General features: G+C 44.4%; 2 protein-coding genes across 7 annotated transcripts; one reads left to right on the top strand and one right to left on the bottom strand.

Moving 5' to 3' along the window:
* Nucleotides 1-294: 294 nt before the first annotated feature.
* On the bottom strand, nucleotides 295-5,124 carry slc5a3b (solute carrier family 5 member 3b). 2 transcript variants are annotated; one of them, XM_040200806.2, is made up of 2 exons: nucleotides 4,956-5,124; nucleotides 295-3,836 (listed from the first exon to the last, which is right to left on the bottom strand). In XM_040200806.2, exon 2 carries the CDS (start codon nucleotides 3,583-3,585, stop codon nucleotides 1,483-1,485), a length of 2,103 nt encoding a protein of 700 aa, XP_040056740.2. In that variant the 5' UTR covers nucleotides 3,586-3,836; nucleotides 4,956-5,124; the 3' UTR covers nucleotides 295-1,482. The 2 variants fall into 2 exon arrangements, with proteins under 2 accessions (XP_040056740.2, XP_040056741.2); XM_040200807.2 differs by lacking the exon at nucleotides 4,956-5,124 and adding an exon at nucleotides 4,381-4,494.
* A 1,603-nt stretch (nucleotides 5,125-6,727) lies between these two features.
* On the top strand, nucleotides 6,728-25,857 carry dop1b (DOP1 leucine zipper like protein B). Of its 5 annotated transcripts, none has more exons than XM_040200803.2 (39): nucleotides 6,970-7,233; nucleotides 7,665-7,743; nucleotides 9,924-10,101; nucleotides 10,642-10,823; nucleotides 10,920-11,090; nucleotides 11,394-11,583; nucleotides 11,759-11,857; nucleotides 12,066-12,189; nucleotides 12,269-12,378; nucleotides 12,787-12,898; nucleotides 12,990-13,110; nucleotides 13,239-13,358; nucleotides 13,598-13,706; nucleotides 14,136-14,372; nucleotides 14,465-14,775; nucleotides 14,859-15,262; nucleotides 15,342-15,613; nucleotides 15,696-15,848; nucleotides 16,039-16,139; nucleotides 16,434-16,624; nucleotides 16,708-18,301; nucleotides 18,478-18,577; nucleotides 18,673-18,864; nucleotides 19,003-19,125; nucleotides 19,210-19,344; nucleotides 19,435-19,490; nucleotides 19,573-19,677; nucleotides 19,814-19,880; nucleotides 19,982-20,141; nucleotides 20,732-20,814; nucleotides 20,908-21,017; nucleotides 21,110-21,259; nucleotides 22,109-22,170; nucleotides 22,622-22,750; nucleotides 22,872-23,008; nucleotides 23,119-23,174; nucleotides 23,266-23,409; nucleotides 23,527-23,659; nucleotides 24,703-25,857. In XM_040200803.2, exons 3-39 carry the CDS (start codon nucleotides 9,964-9,966, stop codon nucleotides 24,958-24,960), a joined length of 6,939 nt encoding a protein of 2,312 aa, XP_040056737.2. In that variant the 5' UTR covers nucleotides 6,970-7,233; nucleotides 7,665-7,743; nucleotides 9,924-9,963; the 3' UTR covers nucleotides 24,961-25,857. The 5 variants fall into 5 exon arrangements, with proteins under 5 accessions (XP_040056738.2, XP_040056737.2, XP_077946466.1 ...); XM_078090340.1 differs by having other exon boundaries at nucleotides 7,665-7,751; XM_040200801.2 differs by having other exon boundaries at nucleotides 7,001-7,213; nucleotides 7,665-7,751.
* The last annotated feature ends 634 nt before the right edge of the window (nucleotides 25,858-26,491 follow it).

The following is a 26,491-nucleotide window of genomic DNA, read 5'->3' as shown; positions in this document are numbered from 1 at the left end:
AGGGAAATTTTGTACAGATATCCAAAGTAGTACTTTAACAAGTAGCTTTAGATATTAAAATACATGTTTGTAGGTACATTTTTCTATCTGGTTTTAAAAGTGTAATTCTTCGTTGGAGTTGTGATAAGATGTGTCGATACCATCGTGAGCAGGAGATGGCGTCTGAAGATGGGTCTACAACTAATCAATGCTTAGGCAAATGATAATCAAATGATCACGCTTCAGGTGTTGCGATATTGTGTAGTTAAAAAAATCACCTGGCTTGAGAAGAAGAAAGAAAAAACTTAAAGGGCACTGAGTTTAAAATTTTATTTTAAGCCTCTAAAAACAACATCAATAAAACAACAATGTGTATTCTCTCGGAGAGAAGGACAACATTTTAAAGTGACACAGCAATCATCGCTCAATCCTCAAAGCATTGCATACTAAGACACATTTGGTGAAACAAGTTCATAAAAGACAAACTTGAAACAATTAATTGGAATGTAACTAAATGTACATTGACACACTTGTATGCATATTGTGGGTGATCAAATTATCAATATGATACCCAATGTTAACATTTTGCAACAGACTTAACACATAAACAATGAACTATACAATGACACACTCCTAAGTGATAAATGGTTACAGAATAATGAGCATTGGTCGAGGATTGTTGAAACAGTAATAAGGATTTTTCTTCTCAAGATGAAAAGAAATCTAAATTTGAAAAGTGTAACAATTTCTAATAGTGTGCTTCTTGTTCCGCAAACCAGGTACAAATTATAAATACCAGCTATTGACTGTAAGCTCAGACATACGTCCACCCGGGCCTACATAATGGTGATGTGTCGCAGAGAAAAAGAAGTAAATGTTCTCAACACTCAACTCGTTGTGCTTCGTTATACTACACTTTACCAAGGGAAGATAAGAGGACATTTCCACCTACTATTTTCAGGAAAACAACATGTATGTTTGTGATGTCATTTGCTGATAACCTTGAAATGACAACAGGGCTTAATCAAAATGTATCAAACACTTAAATAATATTGTTAAATAATATATTATATAATATAATTTATTATTCAGTGGCAAAAACTCGCACAAAACCGCAAAAGGTCCTCAAACATAACGTTAATGTTTTTTGACTTACTACATACAAACTACGGTCACCAAATAGAAAAATAAATACATTAATAAATGAGGCAATAAATAAGGCAAAAAATGTCAAATAAGGCAAATATTAAGTTAATAGAATACATAAAAATCACAAATAAACTTCACAGTCATTAAGGAGTACAATTGCTTTCATGTGGAAAAGCTTTCCTAATTAAAAATAACTGATTAGAGTACTTGCAGATCTTTGTTAGAGAGCTACGAAAAACATTATCACAGAGCTTGTCAATTTAGCCGTTGCTAATAGCCACCGAATACGCACACAACTCCCACCTCAATAAAACGACATCCACGCCAGTTCCCATCGGTTAATTCAGAGTTCACCTACAGTGAGAAATAAACATACATTGAGATGGCCAGACAGCAGTTGATGAGCAGACCCACGTTGAGGAGAGCTTTGATTTGAGGCGGCTCGTACAGCCTCTCTGCAATGACTCTGGCGTCCTCCTGCAGGACGTTTCGCTTTGGGCTCTGTGCTTCCTCCTTACATCCGCAAAAACATTCCAGTAAACGCACAAACCTGCTGGTCTCCCCAGTATCATGGCAACTTTCCTTTCTGATCATCTCCATCTTTGCACTGTCAAACCTTTCTGGAGGGGTGGTGACGGGGGATGTTTCTGTGCTTGGTGTCTCTGGGTCAGTGGATGGGATCAAAGGCACGACAGAAGCCCCATCCGAACACTTATCCTCTCTGACGTTTAGGGGCATTTCTTCTTCCAGGCTTCCGTCCGCACCGCAATGGCTCTTTTTCTCATCTACGGGAAGCGTTTTCATGTTGCGGACGCCCCAGAACGTGGTGGTGCGAACCTGCTCCTCATCTGGCGGAGGGGTGCAGAGGCTGACCACCACCACCACCAAACCCGTAATCCAGAAAAGCCCGGTAGCCACGTACATGTAGTGAATTTTAACGATGAAAGCGGGCCTATCGTCCGGCTGGTCGCAGCGAGGCTGGCGGTAGGCAAAAGCCAGCATCAGCCGCGTGACACCGAGCGCGAAGCCCGTCATCGCTCCGCAAAAGGCTCCTTTCTCGTTGCACCGTTTCCAGAACACGCCCAACAGGAACAGGGCTGCAATCGGTGGAGTGAGGTAGCCAGCGACCTCCTGGATGTAGAGGTAGGTCTGTCCGCCTTGCATGTCGATGATAACAGGTACCCAGGCAATGCTAATCGCCACCATGAGCACCACGAACAAGCGGCCCATGATCAGCAGCTCGCGCTGAGAAGCCTCACCGCGAGCTGTTTTGTATATGTCCAGGGTGAAGATGGTGCTCGCGCTGTTGAAGATCGAGTCTAGGTCACTCATCAAGGCAGCGATCATGACCGCCATCATCAGACCGCGGAGCCCCACGGGCATCACCGCCATGACCAGGCGTGGGTAGGCGAGGTTTGAGCAGCCGGCCTGAGAGCCACACACAGATACGCAGTGCTCCGGCCCAATGCAGGCGAGCTCGTCCACAAACATGATGCGGGAGATCATTCCCGGAATAACTATTAGGAACATGGGAAGGATCTTGAGCAATCCAGCCATGAGCGTAGAGCCCTTAGCGTGAGCAAGGTTCTTTGCTGCAAGTACTCTCTGAACAATGACCTGGTCAGCGCACCAGTACCAAATAGATGCAGGGGTCTGGCCCAGAAGGAAGCCTGGCCATGGGATGTCTTCGTCCAGAGGACCCCGAAGGAGACGTAGCGCGTTCGGTTTAGGATCAATTCTGCAGGAAGGAGAATAGGTGAAGTTTCCGGTGGCCATTATGGCAGTAACATTGGGAACCGCCTGCATGTACTTGGTTCTGACACCTTCTAGCCCACCGACTTTGAGTAGGCTAAGGATGCTTAAGGTCAGCGCTCCACAAATCATCAACACTGCCTGAAGTGAATCCGTGTAGAGCACAGCCACCAATCCGCCGGTGACGGTGAGCAGAGCCGTCATACTAATCAGCAGGAAGATAGACACATAAAGGTTCCAACCCAGGGACTCTTGAATGAAGAGAGCTCCAGCAAATAAGTCCACAGATAGCTTAGTGAAAATATATAGTAGTAGAGACAAGAAAGCAAAGTAAACCTTTAGCCTGTTGCCCCCAAAGCGCTTTGACAGGTACTCAGGCATGGTGTAGACTCCTGAATGTATGTACACAGGGACAAACACCCAACCAAGGAGCTGCAGAAGTAGAAGTGCATTAAATTCCCATGCTCCAACAGCGTAGCCACTTGCTGCGCCGGAGCCAGCCAGGCCTATGAAGTGTTCACTGCCTATGTTGCTGACGAAGAGTGACGCACCGACCACGATCCACGTCATGGAGCGTCCAGCCAGGAAGTAGCCACTCACGGTGCTGCGATTGGATTTCCACATGGCAAAAAAACCTATGGCTAGCACCAGGACAAAATACAGGGCTACCACAACTACGTCCACTGTTTCCATTCCAGAACCCATTATGACAGATTACGTAATGATATATGCTTGGAAGTAGGGATCACAATTATACAAATTCTTAGTGTAGAAAAAAGGCTACGAATGTTTTTCGTATGGAGGAAAAGGAAATGCTTTGTTTTGGTTTGATGTCTGGACGCTGTGGTATCCACCGTCTGCTTCGGAGGCGTTTATCCAACGGCACTGTGGTTGGTTGTAGCTTTGGAGGATGGCGTTGTATGCCTCTGGTCTGCAAATGTCTAGAGTTCAAATATCTGGTTCAGCAAAGAGAAAGAAAAAAACTCTTATTAGAGCAGAATGTGATTGTGACTGTTTTTTTTAAACAGACACAAATGCTTGAAGGTTTACAGCCTCTCTGAGAAAGGATAGAAACAGAGGGAGGTGTATGAATGACTTTAAAGGCAAACTGAACATTATATCACAATCAATAAAACAAAATGATAAAAATCACGGATGAAATGGTCAAATATGTGATTGCGCTTTATGAAACACAGGAAGATTTGCAGATTCTACTTAACTCAGATTTGCAATTGCAGTGACTTTCAGCAATGATAAATAAGAAATCAGCACGTCAAGAAGGAACTCAAAATCATATAATTATTTAAGATAACAAACATGCCTGTGTCTAGATAGTCTTCAGCATTTTCATACAATACTGCCATATATTATTTGAATATTATTATGTATGCAGTAACGTTTATAATGTTATAACCCGCTGCAAAAAAGCTACGGTTTTCGTTTTTACATCGTTGCATTTCATGTAATTATTATGTATAAATTGAGTGAGGAAAAACATACAATATGTGCCGCCGCCGCACGTGGAGTCGCCAACGACTTGGCACAACAGATGCCGCTGTTTAAGTAGGCGAGTTGTCACGACAGTCGTGGCTGCTTTGGGACTGTTGTCACGACAGTAGTCGCTGCTTTGGGAGCGTCGCCACGACAGTTCTCGCTGCTTTGGGGGAGAACCCACACAGATGTTGAATGCGCGTGACGCTGAGCTGACGTCTTTACATCGCCCCCGTGCAGGTCGAGCGCTGTTTCCCACAAACTAAACCCGCGCTGTACATAATGCGAACCACCGCTGCGACGCACTACCATTGTAGCACGAGGGAAACACCATTCCACTAAGGAACAGACGTCCGTTTAACACATAACCGCTGTCCTCCGGTCTGTCTCCTCCAAACTGTGGGCGGGCCGACTGTCTGCTGTAGGACACTGGCGACTGCGTCACGTACGGCTTCTCTGCACAACAACGCTTCTCTAAACCACCTGAGGCCGATGCATACACCACAATGATAACCTAGTAATTTGACACAGGTCACCAGTAATTATTTCCCTCTTATTAACGACAACGCAGCCGTAACACTCACATGACCACACGTATGACGTGATGCACGAGACCACGCGCGGGCTCCCCGCCTCCATTGTTTTGAACGCTGCCCCCGAGGAGGACAGATGTGCATGAAGAAGTCCCTCGTCCCCGACCACCCGTCTGCCTGCAGGACATCAGCCTCCTGGTTCGACGTTCTGTTTCTGTCTGTTCAGACCGCGCCCCGTGGAATTTTACTTTCTCGAAACGACAATTTGTATTTTTCCACCGACATGTTAAAATGGGCTGACCAATAAAAGGGAAAGCGTGTATTTCATTTTTTTATTTTAAATCTCATTCAAAACAGCGGTTGCATCAGTCAGTATTTTTGTTGTCTTTTCATTTCACAAGTAATTTGCGTTCTGTATGCGTATCTGCTGAGTCCCTCATGACGTTTACTGAGCTTCATACCTCTAAATGTCAACATGTTTTATTATTGCGCTCTGTCAGAATGTCTTCTGTGTATTTTGCAGCATGCAACAGGATTGAATTATGAGCCTTTAATTATTCCCTCTTACCATTAGTGTTCATTATTAATTAGGTTGTGTTTGTAGGGGTGTATGTTTGTGAATAAATTAAATGCATGCACACGTGGTTGCACCTAATGCTAATTTGAGCTTACTATATCAGGAGACAGCAACATACAAATATTTTTTATTGGAACATCTTACTCAGCTACCCATTTTTTCCCCATTTAAAAACATAAGATAATGATTGCTGGGCTGTTGCTCTCATATCACTGTTTTGATGCACATTTCTTTCAGCTTGAAAGATAAGGGGAAAGAGGAAACGAGCAAAGCGGGAAATGGGATGCAGGATAGAATTATGTATTTTAGAATCATGGCAGATTTGTAAGAGAGGATAAGAAATCACTTAAACTAATGTGAAAAGTGGAAGAAAGCCAACCATTTCTGCAGAAGTTAAACCCATTGAAAACCCCTCAATTGTGTCCAGCTTGGTTGTTATGAATAAAACAAGGTACTTTTATACATGTTTACAGTGCACAAGGACCTTATGGTGAAGTTATGGTCATTTTAATGTCAGTCCTGTCTAATAATTTCAATATATTTGTTTACACAAGAGAATCTTGACCACTATTTGTCAGATTTGTCAGTTCACCAGCATGTGTTTTACAAATAGGCCATAAAAGTTTGGAATTGTTGAGTCAATAATATATGTGTATTACAAGCATAGTTCCAGATTGCGATCTTCTAAATGATTCATTTTCATTGATATTTCCACATACCTTTTGGCAGTTTGGTATAGGTTCCAATAATGCATTAGCTCCATCTAGAGATGTAACCATGTACTTTAAAGTCTTGCGTACAAGTTATATGCTCAAACAACCTGAGCAAGCTCTTCTAGTAAAAGTAAGATTAAAGATATTAACATATATGTACAACAGTGAGTGATCATTTGCAGTACATTGTTTGTCCAGACTTTGGACTAATTAACTGATAACAGTATCAGACCCAAAATATTGGTGTTTGCTTGAGTGTTTGCTAACATGTCAAATGCATGCTATCAAACAGGCGTTTTTGGAACTGATTAGAAAACCTCTATTTAAAGCATAAGGGATCTTGAGGGATCAATAAAGTATCTATCTATAAATTCAAAGCAGTATTTTCCCATTAAGTAAAAAGGATCCTCTTCAATATATATTTCACTACAAAACTGGTCAAGGTTTGCAGGTAAGATGTCAAATTAACGACACAATAAATGCAGTTATGGGTGAGGTTTTGTTCAGAGGTTGCAGTTTAGTGTTCTGTTTAGTCACGCAACTATCTGACAGAGAGGTGTGAGGTTTGTAAACATTGCACATCCTGGATCATACCAAAGCCCGTGGGGAGCGAACGGCGACGTTCACCTCTCAATTCTAAAGCCACACGCCGAGAAACTGGTTTACTTTTGCTTCAGGCGAGTAAATTAAAGATATATTTTATAGAAATACCCTTCTCGAGACCTGCCTATCGACAAACACCTCATCCGTCGGGTTAATTTCCCCCCAGCGGAAGCCCTTCTGTTTCACAAAGTGGACCCTCCCTCTGCGTTCGGCCGTCTGGATCAGCTGAGTGTGACTATCCCGCCCCGCTGTGGCTGTCGCCCCGTGGCGCTCGTAGTGCTCAGTGACACCCTCAAATGACCGGTCGGCCACCTCTTTCCCTCCAGCTAACGTCGCCTAGACGCTCGAATGACGCTCCGCGGTGACCGCGCCGTCGCTGCTCCGGGGCGGCGCTCCTCGGGCTCGTTCGGCGGTTGGTGAGTCATCGATGCACCTGGTAGCTAACGTTAGCTCTTTTTGTTATTTTTGTTTACGGCGGTTGCCTGAACGGCACATTGTGACTTCTTACAACCAGAATAGCATATTTATATTTTATGACACTACAGAGAAACCGTGGCGTTTCAGTATTACGTTAACGTTACGTTGTGGTGTTAGCTAACCAGCTACAGCTTCAATTTTACCCTATACAATAACGGTTAGTTTCAATTATAGTTTAACGGTAAATGTAATAATGCACACATTTCACCATATATTTATTTCTGCTTTGCTAGTCTTGGAAGCAGGGCTGTTATGATGCGGTCCGACGTCGTGCTCTTACGTAATACACTGATCCCACAGTGCGGTTACAGGCCAAAAGCTGCAGCAGACAACTTGTCATTCTGGCACAGTTTGTGTTCTCTATTTATTTGCAACTGTGTCTCCCAATAGAATCCACTTAATGTCCAACGTGTGCCACAGTGCGCCGGTCCGCCCTCATCGAACAACACGGTGTAGATACAACGCGCAGGTGAGAAGGTGCGTTTAGGTGCGTCTAGTCCACGCCGGTTTATGACCTACACCTCATTTGCTTGAAGGTTGCAAACAAATACAGCAGTCTCTCTTGCAGGCATAATTATTGGCGATCTAAGGAGGAACATGTGAGCAGGGACTGCGACCTAATTTGGGCATAATTTGCTGCATGGTTTGTTTTGCAATGACTTTATCCACGGCTGTTAATGAAAAATACATAATTGGAAAGGTAATTCCAACAGTATCAAGGCTGGCGCCAGAATTTTACTGCTGTCACGGGTTTTTCACGTGGCCCTTTAGGGAAAAGACATTTTTAAAGTCATTAAACAGTTTTTGTGAGAAGTAAATAACCACTTGGCATGCATGTCTATGACTTCCTGACACACATATTTTTAAGAAGTGACGACACTGCGATTGCTTGAATGTAAAATGGGATGACGACAAGTGGTAGTTAGTGCAGCTAAACATTAAATTGAAAAGAACATGGTAATGAGTAAAGAAAATTATTATTACCAAACCTAACCAAAAAATTCCAGTCGGCAAATCCCCAAAGATAGTGGTCAATAAAAAATGAAGTGAGAGATATTGGTGCCGTCAACATTTATTGCAAACTTCCCACTTTTTCATGCAATGTTCATTATAGTATTCTTTCTGGCGGACAGCTAAATCAGTCCGCCAAACAGTATGCTTTAGTACAAGAGTGTTATTAGCACATAAAATGATTTAGAGAAACACTCACGAGGTGGAGGCCTACCTGCTGACTGGTTGAGGATCATGAGAACTGAAGATTCACTCAAACACAAGAATTCTTCTACAATAAATATACCAACCTACGTTCATTCATTCCTGTTTTAATTCTAGAAGTTAACAGACTCAAGTGATTTGTTTCCACATTGCCCTTTTTTTTGTTTGCGCAAAACATTAATCACTGTATTATCTTTTAATCTTAGCAAATGTTATTTGAATTTGTATTGATACATATTAGTGTCAGCTTTCTGTTGTTTTCACCACTAATACTAACAGTAACCAAAGAGCCGCCCTGCACGTGTTGTTGGCCGTGAGGGTAAAGCTCCTTTCTGCTGAGGCACAGAGAGTCCAGATGTCTGTGCTCCTCTAATCCTGCCTCTACTTCCCGGGCCGTCCCTCTGTTTAGCTTGATTCACTCCATGCATGTACAAACACTGCCTTTATAATGTGCTTGAATGTGAGAAAGCTACTCTTATTTGGATCGTGCACTATATTTACGTTATAGTTTTTATATATTTTCATTTTTTGGATTTGTAGCCTAAAAATGTGTTAATTTTCTAATGTATTGCTACATTTGTTTTTTTAAAGCAGTCTTAATTAACATTGACTAAAAACAAAATAGAAATATACATCTACATCTACAGGCAAAAATGGCTGCTCATTGCTATGAGCCAGTAAATAATTGTCACCTGACTGCTCCTCGGCTCTACAGAGCTTTCTATTAAACCCTTTTTACAGGAGCAGCAGTCAGGCGTTTTCACTGGAAAAGCTTCCCCCTTCCTTCCATCACCCGGCAGCAGACAGCGTTCACATACGCTCGTGGACATAGTGGAGCGCTTAGCATAAGTGCCAGACTGAAGTTAATGGGAATCAATATAGAGCTAAAAAGAGATGGAATATTGAACTTATATTCATCAGCGGTCCCGACCTACAACTTCAAAATGAATGCCGGTTTTGCTTTGGGACAGTTGTCATAACAACACCATTAGGTGGTTGAATATTCATTTTTGCCCACGTTGATCCTGAGAGGCCAAACTTAAACGTTTAAATGTCACAGGGAGGACAAGAGAGACGATCCATATGTCTCTGTCGGGTTGCGCTCAGTCCATAACTTGTTTTTCTCTGGAAGAACGTGCATTGCTACACAATGTTATCTGCCTCCCCCAAAGTGAGAGACAGGTCAGTCAGATAAACACTGACTAGCCATGAATGAGGACATTTGTCTTCGAAAACTACTCGCCTTTTTATTTAGAAGAGAGCTAATTGGCTAATTCTATTTGCCAGAGACGGGCCTCACAGGCAGAGGGACGCACGAAAGGCTGCAGACTGACTGATAATATCCCAGAGGTGATTCTTCTTCTTCTGATAAACATACCCTCTCACCATAAACTCTCCGTTTCTCCCTGCCCCTCCCCCCCTCCTCTCACCCAGAAGTATAGTCCCGAACATGCAAGGATCAGACTGAAGTACCATGGATCCCGAGGAGTCAGAACTGCAGAGTGACTATCGCTATCGCAGCTATGCGGCGGTCATTGAGAAGGCGCTGCGTAACTTTGAGTCTTCGAGTGAGTGGGCAGATCTGATCTCCTCCTTGGGAAAGCTCAACAAGGTATGTTATGTTGCAGCGGGTGGAGTCGATGCCTTACTGTAACTGCTGATAGCTTTCTCTGGATCTCCCGTTCTGAGCTTCTAATGCTCCTCGTATAAAGCTTGTCGTTATAGACCTTTGGTCTGTCTTGTTTTTTAACAACATTTTGGCAGGTGTCAACTTCACAGCTGCTGTTGTGAGTTTCAGTTCTCTGTCCTAATGAGGAAGTTGGGTTTTTTCTTCTTCTTTTTTTCAGACTCCCTTAGTGCTCGAGTGTTGTAGATATTTCCCCTTTCTTTTCCCTTGTACAGAATGTGTTGACTTTGGAGTGTCTGTGTGTTGATGCAAAATCATTTGGCCTTTTAAGTACAACAAGAATTTAAAGAAAATAAAAAAGATCTGTTACACATAACATTTTAACACAATTATATGCACAACATCTCTTCCAGTGTGCCTTTTAATTTATCTAACATGAAAGCTCTGCCACATTTGAACTTAACATGTAATCTTTTTGTTCAGTGACCAACCCAGTATTTCTGTGTTTTTCACTCTGTCTTTTAGGCCCTGCAGAGTAACCTTCGCTACTCCCTCCTGCCCAAGAGGCTGATCATTGGGAAGCGTCTCGCCCAGTGCCTCCACCCGGCTCTGCCCAGCGGAGTTCACCTCAAGGCTTTGGAGACCTATGAGGTCATATTTAAAATCATTGGAACAAAATGGCTGGCCAAGGACCTCTTTATTTACAGGTAAAGAAACAGGCATGAATCTGCAGCTGGTTTAAAGAGATAGAGAGCCTGTTTATGTGCGCAGTGTTTTATGTAATAACGTGTGTTGCTTTTCAGCTCTGGGTTGTTCCCACTGTTGGGTCATGCAGCCATGGCAGTGAAGCCGATGCTGCTGACTCTGTACGAGCGTTACTATCTCCCGCTGCAGAGGGCTCTGCTGCCCAGTCTTCAGGCCTTCATAACAGGACTCCTGCCAGGTCTGGAAGAGGGTTTGGAGGTTTACGACAGGTACACATACTCAATTAATTGATCCTTATTTACACATATTTATCTGTGCTTTAGGATCCTAGTGTGCTTTAGGATCCTAGTGTTCAAAAATACCTGCACCGCTGCACTGGAGGATATGTTCCTTCATGATGACGAACATAGGCTGCGTTGTCACTTCTGTAGTGAAAAAAAAGAGGACTTTTATCTGAATTGATTGATGTGACATCACCAACCAAAGTCAGCCCTACAACGCAGAAATATCGATTAGTTGGGGGATGCATCGTTGGAACACATGTCAATGGGTTGTCTCTACTCTCTGTCCAGGACTGATGCCTTGCTGCTGAGGTTGTCGCTGCTGGTGGGTCAGCAGGTGTTCTATGGTGCGCTGTGGGGCAGCATGCTGGTTACCCCCATGGTGCGACTGCCCGCTTCCGTCTTTATAGTCACACATTTTGACTGCAAAGCTTCCCCGCGCCAGCAAACGCACATGCTGGGCTACGACCACCGACTGGTGGTGAGTGTCTGTGTGTGTCTTACTGCACTGTCGCAGGATGAAGCACATTTAATTATGATGTGGTTCTTTGTGATTGTTCCAGTCCTGTTTCAAATTAATTTCGCAATCTTCCCGAAAACGCCATCTTTTCTTTTGTCTAAACCTCGTGAGCTTCTTGACTTCTGTGTGTCTTCAGATGAAGTCGGTGTGTCTTTCTCTGGAAGATTCGAATGTCCTGGTGCAGAGGAACATGCTTGAAATCCTGCTCTACTTTTTCCCCATTGCTGCGTGCCTGGTAGGTACACATACAAACACTTACTTTCTGTTTTTCCCGACAACATCTATGTGATCTGCCGCTTGGAAGTATTGATTATTCTTTTTGTGAGTTGTGTCCAATACTCACTCGTATTGATTACCTCTTTATCCATTAAACATAAGCACTGTGCTTCTGTCCTTCTTGGATGTTCCTCGGCCAAATGTCCCTCTGTGTGTTGTTGTTTCAGGACCCAGCGGAGGCCAGTATTGCCATGAGTGGTAAAGACATGATAACGATGGTTTCTGCTGCCGCACTCACTCTACTTCGCAGAGACATGTCCCTCAACAGACGCCTCTACGCCTGGCTCCTAGGTCCTGACCGCTGAAGTACTTTTCTGTAATGAATGAGCCGCTCAGTTGCCCAGTTGATTCAGTACTTTGTGTTTTTCAGGGATGGATAAAAAAGGAGGAATGGTGGCACCGCATCCCACCCTGTCCAGCACCACTGAGGAACATGCATCCTTTTACTTCAGCACTTACTCTAGGGATTTCCTTGTGCAGGTAACGCACTCCTGGCAGCACCCACCAAAACCTAAACAATACATAAATAGGTGTTTGTTTTTAGTACAACCTGATTCGTCAATGTTGTTTAAGATAAAATATATTTGGAAGAATACGCTTGCTTCGTTCGCTTGGTTCAAAGGAAGCAAAAAACATCTATAACAAACTTTTAAGGGCATTAGTTAAGATATACGTTGTTTGTTAAAGTTTGAAATTGAGAATCGTGAATTAACAAAATATCTGAACTAAACTATTGCTGTATGGATTTTTTTTATTTGAAGCACTTTTCAGCTAGGACAGTATTTGAGCAGAAGCACAATACAAAAATATCTTTGTCAGCTGTGTCTGTGTCTGGGAAAGTGTCATATCGTTTCTTTTAATTTAATTTGTTTGTTCCTGTGACTTCAGGCTCTCATTAACATCCTACGACAGCAGGATGTGGAGAACGACCCTGAGAATGTGATTGGGTACCTCAGGCCCTTTCGCATCATCATCAGCCTGCTGGATAAACCAGAGATCGGTGAGCACACAAACACGTCAAAAGGCTGAAATACTTGATCCGCCACTTTACTTTAAACACGCTTCACCGGGATACCAACGTTTCTGCACAGGTCCAGTGGTCTTGAGCAGTGTGTTGCTGGAGGTGGTCCGGGCCTTTTACAGCTACTGTCGAGAGATGGTGGGGGAGGAAAACATCGCCAGCACAGGTCTCTCAGGCAACCAGCTAGCCAGGTAAAAGATCTACTGTAGATGATGGGGAAAGATGCAAGGATGTTAGTTGTTGAATACTTATTCAAATAAACATGTGACAAAATTGCAACTGATAGGAAATGTGCTTTCCTTTTTTGTTTTCTGTACAGTACAATAAAAGAGAATAAAAATGCAGCGGACATCATAAAGACGGTGAATATGCTTGTGACATCCATGAACAAAGAGTACCTGTGGGAGTACATGACCCGACACTTTTGCACTTCCCTCAGGTATGGCAGGAATGACTGTGACATCAGATGTTGATTATACAGTCAATTGGACTGACATAGAAACATGCAAGATAAACAATATAGCTTTAATAATGGAAAAGAAAGCCAATAGCTGGATTGAATAAATTGTTTGCTTGCATAATCGATAGCCAAGACCATAAAAAATCAGCATGATTCGTTTTTTACCCTTGGATAGCAACCACACATGCTGTTTTTATTTCTCCTTCTTTGCTCAATAGTGACAAAAATGACCCACCAACACCACCTCGACAGGAGCGCAATCATTCTGCTCCGTCCATCGCAGAGATGTCCAATCTCATCATTTTTCTCCTTGACGTTCTCCCTCTGGTAAACAACGGACACACACTTTGACACCTTTTAGTTCCCCAATCTAATGTATTCTATATATATATTTTATTAACCCTTACGATGGCACTTACTTATAGCACTTGTAGTTTGGCTTTCTTGAAGAAATTGTTCTTTCTTGTTTGTTGTTGTTCTGGGTGTGGACTCTCTAGGTTGAATGCACTTATTGTAAGTCGCTGTGGATAAAGGCGTGAGCTAAATAAAAAATGTAAAATCAATTGATGCAGAGAATATTTCTAATTATTAAAGAAAAGACAAAGTGTTTTGCCAGAAAAAAAGGATATTGGTCTTTGGACGATTTTAACAAGTACTAGAAAAACAGATAAATTAAAAAGGAAGCAAGCTTTTACTTTGTTAGCCATCGTTGCATCCCCTGATACACCAATATATACACTGTTTGTTTTCCCACAGGAGCTTCATGCTGACATCCAGTCCCAGTTCCTCCCGGAGATGTTAGGCACCATGCTGGGGACCCTGCATAGCCACATGGACTTTGTGTGCCTGGAAGATGTCACACAAGGTCTACGTGCATGCTTCAAGGTTCTGAGCAAGATCCAGATGCCTGTAGCTTATTTGGACGTTGAGGCAGGAGCACAGGCCGAGGACATCAAGTTACAATCCCCGACGGAGGAAAGCAAACGGAGTCCAGTGGGTTATTTTAATGTCTGTGTCAATGTGGTTTATTTTTCATTGATGTTATTGATGTTTGACTGTGTTCATATCGATTATACTGTATCTAGGATAAAGAGAAGACGAGCGAGAAAGATGCCGTTGGTAATGAGGTTAACGGTGACCATGGCGATGAACAGATGAACAGAGATGGAGGAGATGAAGCAGATCTTGCAGATGGTGTTTTTCCAGCACTCCGGTCGGAGGACAGCGGATTGGGCATCAGCGCCTCGCCTTCAGAGCAGCATATCTCACATGGGATGCGGATGAGGGAGGAGGAGAATGGAATTTCCAAAGAAGGCGAAGGAGTGTGGAGGAAGGGAGGCAGTGTAGACACCATGAGCCAGTGTCTGCAGGACATCCTGGCTTTTATAACCACGAGGTAAGATAATGAGCAATCCACCCCACATGGACCTCTTTCTATAGTTTGGATTTCTAAATATGTTCACTTCTATCATGTTCTAGATACTTGCTGGTGCAGGTGGAGGATGTCGGGGGACAGCAGGAAAGGCCCGAGCCCGACCTGACTGCGGCTTCTGTGGATGAGAAGACATTGTTGCCGGGAAAAGGGGGACGTGACATCAAAGACAAGCTTAGCGAACTGTTCATTCCACACAAGCTTAAAAAACACGCTAAATCCGAAGCCCAGCTCTTAGCAGCCCTCGCGGGGAAGAAAAAGGAGCGTGGGCATGTAGGGAGTCTGGACTGGGCGGCTGGCTACATGCCCCGCGGCCGGGCAGAGATCTCTGAGGCCTGCCGCCAGGCGTTCACCGCCACCTGCCACCTGCTGCTGGAGTGTACCACCTTCCCAGTCTACCTAAGCGAAGACGAAACTCTGGTCCTCAATGCTGACATGTTTGACCTCACAGGTCAGCACACAGATGTTTATCGAGTTGTTACTACTGCTGTCCGCTACGTTCCTTTTTTTACGTCTATTTTTTTCCACAGATCGTCATATCGACAGCTTGCCGGTGTGGTTGAGGTCCTTGATGACGCTGTGCTGCCTGTCCAGGGACTACAACATCCAGCACACTGCAGTGTCCACCATGTTGGAACTCATCAACCACTCTCAGTCCCTGGCACTGGTCATCCAGGACAAGCACAGGCGCTACCTGGGATCTGACTCTAACCCTCTGAGTGGGCGGCTGCAGATGGTCACCGCGCCACCCATCCACCCTGCGCTGCTTCGCGCCATAGAGGAAGGCACAGATTTCTATCAGGTTAGGCTACACAAGGGAGCACGTTGGTGTAACTCAGAGCTGTAGTGTAAATGCAGTGTTCATTTCTCTTTTTACGACTCAGAGGGTGTCCCAGGTATTGTGGAACCAGCTGGACACAGAGCGTAGAGAGCAGCACACCTCCTGTGTGGAACTCTTTTACAGGCTTCATTGTTTGGCTCCATCCGCATCCATCTGTGAAGACATCATCTGCCAGGCGCTGTTGCACAAAGACAAGGTGTGTAGGATGCCTGCACACATGCCTGCACACATGCCTGCACACATGCTGAACACATTTAAATCTTCAGCCAGCAAGTGTCAGATTATCTGGGACACATAAAGAGAGCTGCTAGGAAATGCTAGTGAGTTGTTCAACAAAAAAGTTGAACAAAAAAGCCAAATATTTGCTTTGTGTTTGTCTGCCCCAGGCTGTTAGGCTGGAAGCACTGCACCGCTTCACAGTTCTATGGCACCTGACCCGGGAGATCCAGACCAACAGGACCACGTCTCTCAATCACTCCTTTGATCGGTTAGTAGTGTGTAGTTTCTTCTATTAATGCATATCCCTTAAACATATATATTCTGTAAGTACTCAACATGTGTGACAATGCTTCTCTGTTGGTGGATAAACCTGCTGCACAAGGCAGCTTTAGTTCAAGATGCAAAGTGAGAATTTCATGCAAACACTGTGAAGCGAAGTAGGCAGTGATAGTCCAATTGCACTTCACAATGAATATACAGCTGTTTAAAATTGAGTCAAATCTGCGACATAGTTTCCTTCTTTGTATTATTCTGACTGTTGAAATGTGTGTGTCTCTCTCAGGTCTCTGTGTGTGGTGGTGGACAGTCTGAGCTGTACAGACGGCTCAATAAGTGCAGCAGCTCAGTGCTGGCTGGTCAGAGCTCTTTCGCTCAATGACGTGATTCGGGTCCTGGAGCCAATTCTGTTGTTGCTTCTTCACCCGTCCACTCAGCGCCGCTCTATTCAGAGCATCAAACAAAACCTCACTGCTGGTAAGTGCTTTAGCCAGAGCAATCTGCCTATGCTGTGTTCAAGTTCAAATTCCCAAATTAATGTTCGGTCTTGTTTCTCAAAGGTAACCTGAAGGTTCTAAGCAACAGAAGCCGTAGCTCCACCAGAGCCTCGGGAACATCTGCAGACTCCATGTCAACAGAGGTCACCACCTTAAATCTCATGAACATTGTGGACCGGGAATCCCTGTGGGCAGAGTTGGACAGCGGCCCGGAGTTGGCCCAACCGGCGGACACCTTAGTGGTGTCTCGGAGCGAGAGTGAAGGGACTGAGGAAGAGCAGGAGGAAGAGGGGGAAGAGGAGGAGGCGGAGAGTGAAAACACTGAGTCAGCTGACACAAGCGGTGCTCAGCTATCCACTGAGAACTCCAGCTCGGGCTCCGTTCCCTACCGCAGCATCGAGGAAGGAGGCATGGTCAACGGCCTGCGGAGGGCGGAGTCCGAGCACACGCAGGCGTCTGATTCGCTGTCGAGCGAAGACGAGGAGGATCTAGAGCTGGAGGCCCTGGCCAGGTCCCGCCTCTTAAAACAGGAGCGCGAGAAGAGAGAGGCCATCGACTCTCTGTTCCGCCATGTGCTTCTTTATCCCATGGCGGGCGGCTGGCGCCATCTGCTCCAGGGCCTGGCACTGCTCGACAGCCTGCTGCGGAGCAGTGCAGAATGCCCTCTGGTGAATGCCCTCTCCTACACGTCTCTGGACACCAGCTCTGCTGCACATTTAAACCTGGTCTCGAACCTCCTGCAGCGCCACCAGCAGGCTCAGGACGGCCTGGGCTTCTATGGCAGCCCGCTCTCCCCTTCTTCCTCCCCCTCATTGCCGCCATCCTTGCTCATTGAACTGTTGGTGTCCCTGTGCCTGCGATTCCTGCGCTCCCACTACCCTTCCTATGTGAGCCTGGGTCCCATGGACCTGCAGGGGAACAGGGAGGTCCAGGTGAAGAGTGTGGCGGTGCTCACCCGGATTGTCAACCAGCTGGGCTGCGTGGCACGCGGACAAGAGGGCAATGGGGCCGGTGTGGAGCCCATCCGCAGACTCCTCTCGGGATGTAAAGTGCAGCAATACGCTCTGCTGACACTTTCTGCCTCGATGTATGTCTGCCAGAGGGTGACGGACAAGGCGCCGCCCAAGGGAGTGGAGGTGCTGGAGGAGCAGGGAGGCCTGTCGGAGGAGGGCCTGGTGAATCTTGGAGCAGGAGGCGGACAGGAGCAGTACCCCTTACAAATGGAGCTATTGAGACTCCTCCAGGCTCTCATAGTCCTGGAGTCCCACGTGTGGCCCGGGGGTGCTGTCTCCGTAGCTGCGTCAAGCGGGGCGGCCGGCCAAGCCGGGGAGCCTCGCGAATCCCCAACTGCCACAACGCCGCTCGCACGTGAATGGCAGACTGCGGTCCTCTTTCAGCAATCCATCAAGGCAGCCCAGTATGTCCAAAGCCACCCAATCACGGCCCAAGGAATGTTTGTTTCTGCCGCAGCCAGGGCTCTGCAGCCCCAGTACGGCTACGCTATGCACCCCCACTGGGTGTCACTGCTGTGCTCCACTTTGCCGTACTTGGGTCGCTCGGTAGGCATCATCGTGGCTCCACTCATCGGTCAGATCTGCAGGAACTTGGACGAGTTGGTCAAGCTCTACGAGCATGATGGAGGGAAGACCAATCAGAGGTAGACAGAGCTGTGATGATTTGACAAAGACACACTGCTAAATGTGCCAATAGTAATTCAAGATGTTATGTTATTATCTATATTTGACACTTATGTTTCATGGCTGGAATCTAATTTGAAATAAGCAAACTATTTTTTCAGTGTATTTGGATGTGTGTTTTCTGTCCTCTGATAAGCCCGAGTTGTAGGAGGGAAAACATTGCTCCTGACTACCCTCTGACTCTGCTAGAAGGCCTGACCACCATTACACACTATTGTCTACTGGACAACAGGAAGGTGAGGAATGACACATACACACACACATTTAGCTCTTTTATGGATGGATGGATGGATGGATGGAGACTGTTAAACCCCATTTTTCCCCCTGTTAGTCCCTGGTGGCCTGTGATCCTGTGGATGTCCGTAATGCACGCAACGCTGTGATTGAGGCGCTGCCGCACATGCTCAGTAGCATGGCTTTGCTCTGGGGCGTGGTCATGAGGGAGGAGTTTCAGAGGCGCGCCTCAGAAACTGCCCAGAGCAGCAGACACGCTTCTACCTCTGTCTACTTTAAAAGCACCAAGGTGTGTACTGTGCTATATGCGTGTACATTTTCTTGCAATAACCGATAAAAAAACTTTCATTTATAGTGTTTGTCTGATGATAAAATGATGAAAAGATAATGGAAAATGTCCTCCCTTTCACGACGTGTACATGTTTAGATCTTACGACAGCGGATACTGGAGTTCCTTGTCCCTCTAACTGGGCCATATGGGATTCAGCTCATGGCTTCACTGGGAGCAGTGTGGAGCAGCAGAAGGAATAAAAGGAGACATAAAAATAAAGTAAGAAGTGCAGCGTTGAAATCTGAAATCCAGCTCACTGGAAGCCTTTAGAGCAGCTTGCCTTCATCACACTGTCTTCTTTAGGTCTTACCAGTGGCCAGTGAGTCTCGTCTAACCATTGTGGCTCTGGTGAAATCGTTGCACACCTTGCAAACGGAGACAGTCCTACAGTTGGTCAAGGAGGTGGTGAAAAAACCACATCAGATCAAAGGAGAGCAGGTAAACAAACATACTTACAAGCATTTTAGAGGTGTCAGGTTAATTTTTCCTTGTTTTGTAAAATCCTTGCTGTACTTTTCTCTCCATCAGAAGTCAACCCTAGTAGATATCCCCATGTTACAGTTCAGCTACGCCTACGTCCAAAGGTATTTAAGAAATACAATGCTAGTCACCAGTATTAGAATATGTTTTAGGTATATTTTATTTAAATTATGTTTCTCTATGCAGCATTTCAGCTCAGATTCTGCAGGAAAATGTAGCTCCTCTCCTCAGTTTGTTACGGGAGTCTGTTCAGCTCAACCTGGCCCCGCCTGGACACTTCTTGCTGCTGGGGTCAGTTTTTTAACACATTCAGTTACAGAGTCTATGACCTTGATTCGCTACTTGGCCTGCTTGCTGCATTTGCTCAAAATATTTGCCAATTCTCTCTTGGAAAAACTGATTCTCATTAAAGGTTTCTGTCTTTCAGAATACTCAACGACATTGTCAATAGGCTCCCTAACCTGGAAAACAAAAAGGACAGTAGAGATCTCCAGGTATGATGCACGTTGTCTTGTTCTAGCGATGATGGCGATAGCGAGCCAGTGCGTCTGAGATGCCGCGCTGGTGATCAACTGATGGTGACATTGTCCTGCAGGAGGTGACTCAGCGGATCCTCGAGGCAGTGGGCGGGATTGCAGGCTCATCTCTGGAGCAAACCAGCTGGCTCAGTCGCAGCCTTGAGGTCAAAGTTCAGCCGCAGGTGGGCCCCGAAGCAGACGAACTTGATGACGCCGAGCTGGATGGTGATCATTGCGGTAACTTTTCATCTCTTTGACAAATTGACCTCATATGCAATTCCCATCCAGTGGTTTAGAATATGAACCCAGATGATCAATACCTCGCACTGGAAAATTGATAATGGAGCTCACAAATCAATGCTGTTGCAGGAGAAGCACAGCTCTTTCTATTGTAAACTATTGTACAGATTGTTCAGACATTTTAAATCTGGGTTATACAAGGTACTAGCCACAGTCCGTGGGTGACTATAAAAACATCCCTAATGTGAAGCAGCAGGCAGGACGACCAGCACTGTAATCTATCATGTTTAAAAGGAGCTATCCTGCTGTCCTCTTTGCTGCGTCCCGATACAAGGATTTTTTTTTATGCTTCCCCTTAGAAACAACCTACACGCTAAGGAGTAATGTATTTTGCAAGTCCACGCCTTAAAACACTTTTTTTGGATTTACTTTTTTTAGGTGACCAATATGTTTTTGCTGCTGCCCCCATCCATAGTAGTATATTGTTTCTGGTTGTTTATGCACATGTCGCTTGCTCCCAGAGTGACCACAAGATGTTTGTTTTACAGTCCCAAGTGAGCTCTGTATGCTCTTCCTCTCCTTTTCAGACCCAGTTGCTCAAGCCAGCACCATGGTTTCCTCTTCGGCTCCCTCCGCTTACAGCGTCCAAGCGCTTGTGCTTCTGGCTGAGGTATTTACATTTCCCTTTTTATCTTTTCTTATGTTAAAAAGATGAACGGGAGTTCTGTGTTTGTATTGTTTAACACATTCTATTGCTGCACAGGTCCTGGCGCCCCTTCTGGACATGGTGTACCGCAGCGACGAGAAGGAGAAAGCGGTTCCTCTCATCTCTCGGCTCATGTACTATGTCTTTCCTTACCTGAAGAACCACAGGTAACTAGTGAGCAGGGCTGTCTTGAATACTAACAGCTTTGGTCTGTTGCGTGTCAATAAACCTTCTTTCACGTGCGCGTTCTTTCTGCCAGTGCCTACAACATGCCCAGCTTTGAAGCGGGATCTCAGCTGCTCAGTAGCCTGAGTGGGTATGCCTACACCAAAAGGGCCTGGAGGAAAGAGGTCTTTGAGCTCTTCATGGACCCCCTTTTCTTCACGATGGATGTCTCCTGTGCTCCCAAGTAAATATGTTTATTTGTTTAGAAATATACACACACACACACACACACAGACTCATGGTAATGAAACAACAATGATTAAGTATTATAAGGATAAGGATAATAATGAAGCATACAAATTGAGATGGACGGCGTAGACAACAGCTCTAAAAAAATGTGAGGAGGATTTTATATTTAAAAGATAGGTAAGGTTAGGTTTATAAAAAGTACAATAAATATAAATGTGTGTGTGTAAACTTAATGATGAGACAATAGCTAATTACACAATAAACCGGGTCTATTTTATGTACAATTTGGAAATGTCCTTCCTAGCCCTTATTTGAAAGTAGAGTACTTACAAGGTAGAAGCCCAGCACTTCTCCAGCTTATGTTCTCATTTTAAGAACTCCAGGCAAAGTAGAAGAGATCAGCCAGTCTGTTGCAGCTGATGGGAAAGTCTTTTTTGTCAAACGTATCCAGTAGTTTCAACGTACATATTCTCGTAATGTGAACATTCAGTACTTCTGATGCATGTTTTTACTCTGCCGTAATCTTTGTCGCTGCGTCGGCCAGTAGGTTGCTTTGGTCTTTGTTGATGTAGATTTCTTGAGTCAATTAGTTAGAGATTTAAGCACTAAGAATTTGTGTAGTCGAGTTCAGCCCTAAATGACGTGAATGTTACAAAGCGGTTGTTCAAGACTTAAAGAAGTGGTTAAGTGTGTCACCTGAGTTTCCAGAGGGACGAGTGAATAGATGCTTTTGATGCTTTTGATTGAGCACCACGAGTGGAGAATCAACAGTCTGGTTAATTCTGCACGTGTGCTGTTTATTATCTCTAATATTCTTTCCCTCACTGGTCTTTATTCTCTATAGTTGGAAATCCATTATTGACCACCTGCTGACTCATGAGAAGACCATGTTCAAAGACCTCATGAGTGAGTACAGCTTTGAGGAAATGTTTGTGCTGTAAATACGAAGGTGAGACTTAATCTGTGACAACGGCCATTTTTTACTTCTAACATCTACTGTAGCAGATACATAGAACCCATTGTTCTGACAACGGAGGAGCCAACGGCCAAGAGCTCCCTTTTTGGTGCGTTGCTCATTGTTTACAGTCTCTGAGTTCAGAGATGACATGTACGACTGGACTTTTTCACCAGTTTATACATTAATTCCAAATCCCCCAAAAAGCAAACTCATCAGAACAAATCCTTTTTTACTCAACAAAGGCCTGCTCAAACATGGTCAATACTACAGAGACTAAAAAGGGGAAACCAAAACACTTTCAAAATCAAAATCCTGTTGCCCAAACGTTTAGAATGTCGCTTCTGGAATGAGTGCGTGAATTCAAACTAAAGACACATTTTTGATTTGCTTATCCTGTAGGCATGCAGAGTGGCTCCCTGAAACTATTTACTAATGTGGACCAGAAACCAATGCTGCTGAAGCGCCAGGCGTTCGCCATGTTCAGTGGAGAACTCGACCAGTATCATCTCTATCTGCCCCTCATTCAAGGTGCGGTGCTGGATATTTATGTCAAATTCATCTAAACCTCTCTAATGTAATGGAAGAAACAGACCTTGAAATGGATGGTGTTCTCTGGCAATTCTAAAACTTCCTCCTCTCCTCCATTCAGAGCGTCTCACTGAGGCTTTGCGTATGAACCCCAGTCCTGGTGTTTCAGCCCAGATGTTCCTGATGTTTCGTGTTCTCCTGTTGCGGATTTCCTCCCAACACCTCACATCTCTCTGGCCAATCATGGTCACAGAACTGGTACGATCCCATCTTCTAAGGAACCTGCTCTGTTCACTCCGCTCTACTCATGTGCAAGTGTGTATTTCGGTTGTTGTTGATGTAAACTTGTTTTTCACTTTCATTTTCAGATTCGCATGTTTGCTCGTTTAGAGAAGGCAATGCTGATAGATAAAGACGTGTCAAAGTGAGATGATCATTTTTTTCACAAATTCACATTTTATCAACCGTCTATTGACGCTCTCACTCAATCTTTACTTATTTTGTGGACCATCTAGGCTGGCCAAAGTGGTGCGGGGAGCCCAGGACAGGAATGGACCAGTGAATTTCTCTCAGGCTGAGTTGGACATGTACTTGTCAGCCTTCAAGTTTCTGGACACCTCCCTGGCTTTTCCTCCAGAGAGGATGCCACTCTTCCAGATGTGAGAGCTCGGGACGAAAGGACTTAAATACATGGCAGCAGATGTCTTCGTATAAGTAGTGGTGTTACTCATTTTATGGTGTTATTTTCTTTCTCACCTTTTCTGCTTCTTGTCCAGGTATCGTTGGGCATTTGTCCCCGAGGTGGATGTGAACCGCTACTCTGGCCCAGAGACTACGCTGATAGAAGGCGAACAGGAATGCACACCCCATGTTGTGAGAGTACTGGAAAGGATCCAGCAGCGATATGGGGTAAGATAATCTGACTCAATAGCGTTTTTCCTTTATTTGTATTAAATCACATTTATTCAGGTAGTGTATTCAGTGAATTGTGCGCTCCATCGTAGCTCTGACACAGTGATGGGTGGAGTTTGCCAAAGGGTACATGTTTGCTCAAGACTCTGGACCCCCCCCCCAGTGTAGACACTCACAGACCATTCCTGCAATGTCCATAAGGTTTAACATTCTGAGCTCTTTATTTACACTTTCCAAAAGCCCACCATTTCTGCAGACTTCCTGAGGGAATCATCCACTATAGTTTACTGCAGATTTTACGCTGGTTACCAGGCGAGATCCAGAGGCCTAAAAACCAGGGTAACCAGTGAAGGGGGCTCATGGGTATTATAGTAGCTATTAGAATGTCACACACACATTAAATCAGAATCTTTTAGTGTCTGTTGTCTCTGATCAAATTCGGCCGACCCTGAACTCTGTAGTTGTTTTACAAAAGACCAAACAAAGTCCAGTTTTGTGAGTGTACACACTCAGTCAATAAGGTACGAGAGGCTGTACTTTATCGTCCATAATGTAAAAGTTCGGGGGTGTTGTTTGGCCCGACGCGCAGTAAGTAAATAGCTGCCCTTCAGTACAAAATAGTTGTAGCCACCAAACGTTGTGTATCTCATTTCAGTAGTCTAGAGAAGAAAAGGTCCCCGTACGTGCACATAAACAGCATCGGGTCCCGCATTATCTCATTCATCCACATCGCTCATAACATCCACCTTAATTGTCCGGTTGCGAAAGCTCGCATTCCCCCAAAACTGATAATTTGTCGGATTCCGGTCTTTTTTCGGCGATTGCCACCGAGCTAAAAGCTGAAATGTCAACTAACGGTCGCGCAAAACCTGTTACTTTGAGTGCGCAGTGATACGGAACACTCGGGTCAATGTGAACAGCAACTGTACATTATTGCTGAATAATGTACCCCCCGTGACTCACTCTCAACCAATCAGAACGCTGGACTTCATTTACCCGTATTCTAATGTGATTTATAGAGTCCTGTGTTTATATTCCAGACACTGAATGGGCTGAGTGAGGAATCTGCCACAGAGGATTTGGAGTTCCCTCTCCTCCCCCAACGTTCACTGTCCTCCATCACCCAGCTGTGGCCTTTCCTTCGCACCCTTTGCTGTTCCTTCCAGGGCCCTCCCCCCACCAGCAACCCCATGCCCCCCCTCCCAGTAGCAGACTACCCAGCAGCCCGCGCAGACACAGTCCTGAAGAGGCTGGAGCACATCACCGAAGAAGAGTTCCTGGACTCCATGGAGAGTTAGGAAGCTTTCATTACATACGTCCTATTTTCGAGCTCTTTGACTTGCAGCAGTACAGTTGGAATACTTGAAATAGCCACAGCCGGTACGTAGAAAAGAAAAGAGAGGAAACGTTTAGGAAGTCAGTTTTAAATGTTTTAAATATGCTTAGCTTTGAGTTGCTCTCACATTGAATCTGTGTTTAAAAAAAACTGCTGTTGTTGTAGTTATTTCAGTGGGTGTTTTGGTCATAAAAAAACTAATTTAGTAGTAGTATGAAATGATAAATTTCTGTGGAATGCTTGTTTCTCTCTCAAGGACGAGTATAATCTGGGTTGGAAAATATTTACACATTTAAATGATGTCATTGTATGCACTTTCATTTCATATGGTTTTAGTGGTAATCTGTTCAAATTAGGCGCCATGCACCTTTATAATGAAATAAATTCCAGTCAATATTTTAAATGGCAAGTTCGCTGTAAAGAACCTCATTAAGTATTGTTGATCTTTGGACTTCATAACCTTCTGGTGCCAGCATAACGTCTGTCTGACTCTGACAATGTAAAATCTTCTGTATATATTGCTGCTGTTAGGTTCTCTCTCTTTAATTGTTAGTGGATACGTCATTATGGGACCTCGCAACCCTTTCGCTTAGATTAATGTGAAGAGTTGTATGTGGAAGTTACCGAATGTGATTTGTGTACACCTGGAAAACCATTTGAAATACTATTTGGGGACCGCTGCTAAAATACATGCTTGCCATTTCTGGTGTTAAAGGGAAATCAGTTTTTACAACTGCATATTATATTTTTTATTTCCAATGCTGAATGCTTAAGTAATTTATTTTAAATGTTTAAAGGACCATGTCGTGTTTAGAATTAACGGAAAGAAGACTCATTAAATTAAAATTTAAGCTTTAAATACTGTGTTTTCACTTTACAGCTCCAGTTGCTTGTTTCTCTTTTGGTGTTGGAGAGAAATTGTTGTTGATGGAAAATAGTGACTAAAGATAAATGAAATTGCCGTTTTTATCCCCAGTTCCTCTCGCCCACATGCCAAAATGTTGGTGGACAGGACGAAAAGACCAAACCTGCTGTCCTTAGTATTATATAAATGTAGTATGTGAGGGGGTAACTTGTACAGTTGTGGTCAAAAGTTTACATACACCTGTAAAGACATTTATATACATAGTGTCATGGCTCTCTTGAGTTTACAGTTATTTCTATAACTCTGATTTTTCTCTCAGAGAGATTGGAACAGATACTTCTTTGTCACAAAAAACATTCATGAAGTTTGGTTCGCTTTTATGACTTTATTATGGGTTAACAGAAAAAGTGATCAAATCTGGGTGTTCCAACAGGACAATGACCCCAAACACACATCAAAAGTGGTAATAGAATGGCTAAATTAGGCTAGAATTAGGGTTTTACAATGGCCTTCCCAAAGTCCTGACTTAAATCCCATTGGGAACATGTGGACAATGCTGAAGAAACAAGTCCATGTCAGAAAGCCATCAAATTTAACTGAACTGCACCAATTCTGTCAAGAGGAGCGG

Source organism: Gasterosteus aculeatus, chromosome 16 (assembly GCF_964276395.1).
Source record: "Gasterosteus aculeatus chromosome 16, fGasAcu3.hap1.1, whole genome shotgun sequence".
NCBI classification, from domain to species: Eukaryota; Metazoa; Chordata; class Actinopteri; order Perciformes; family Gasterosteidae; genus Gasterosteus; species Gasterosteus aculeatus.
This window is presented reverse-complemented; position numbering and strand designations above follow the sequence as displayed.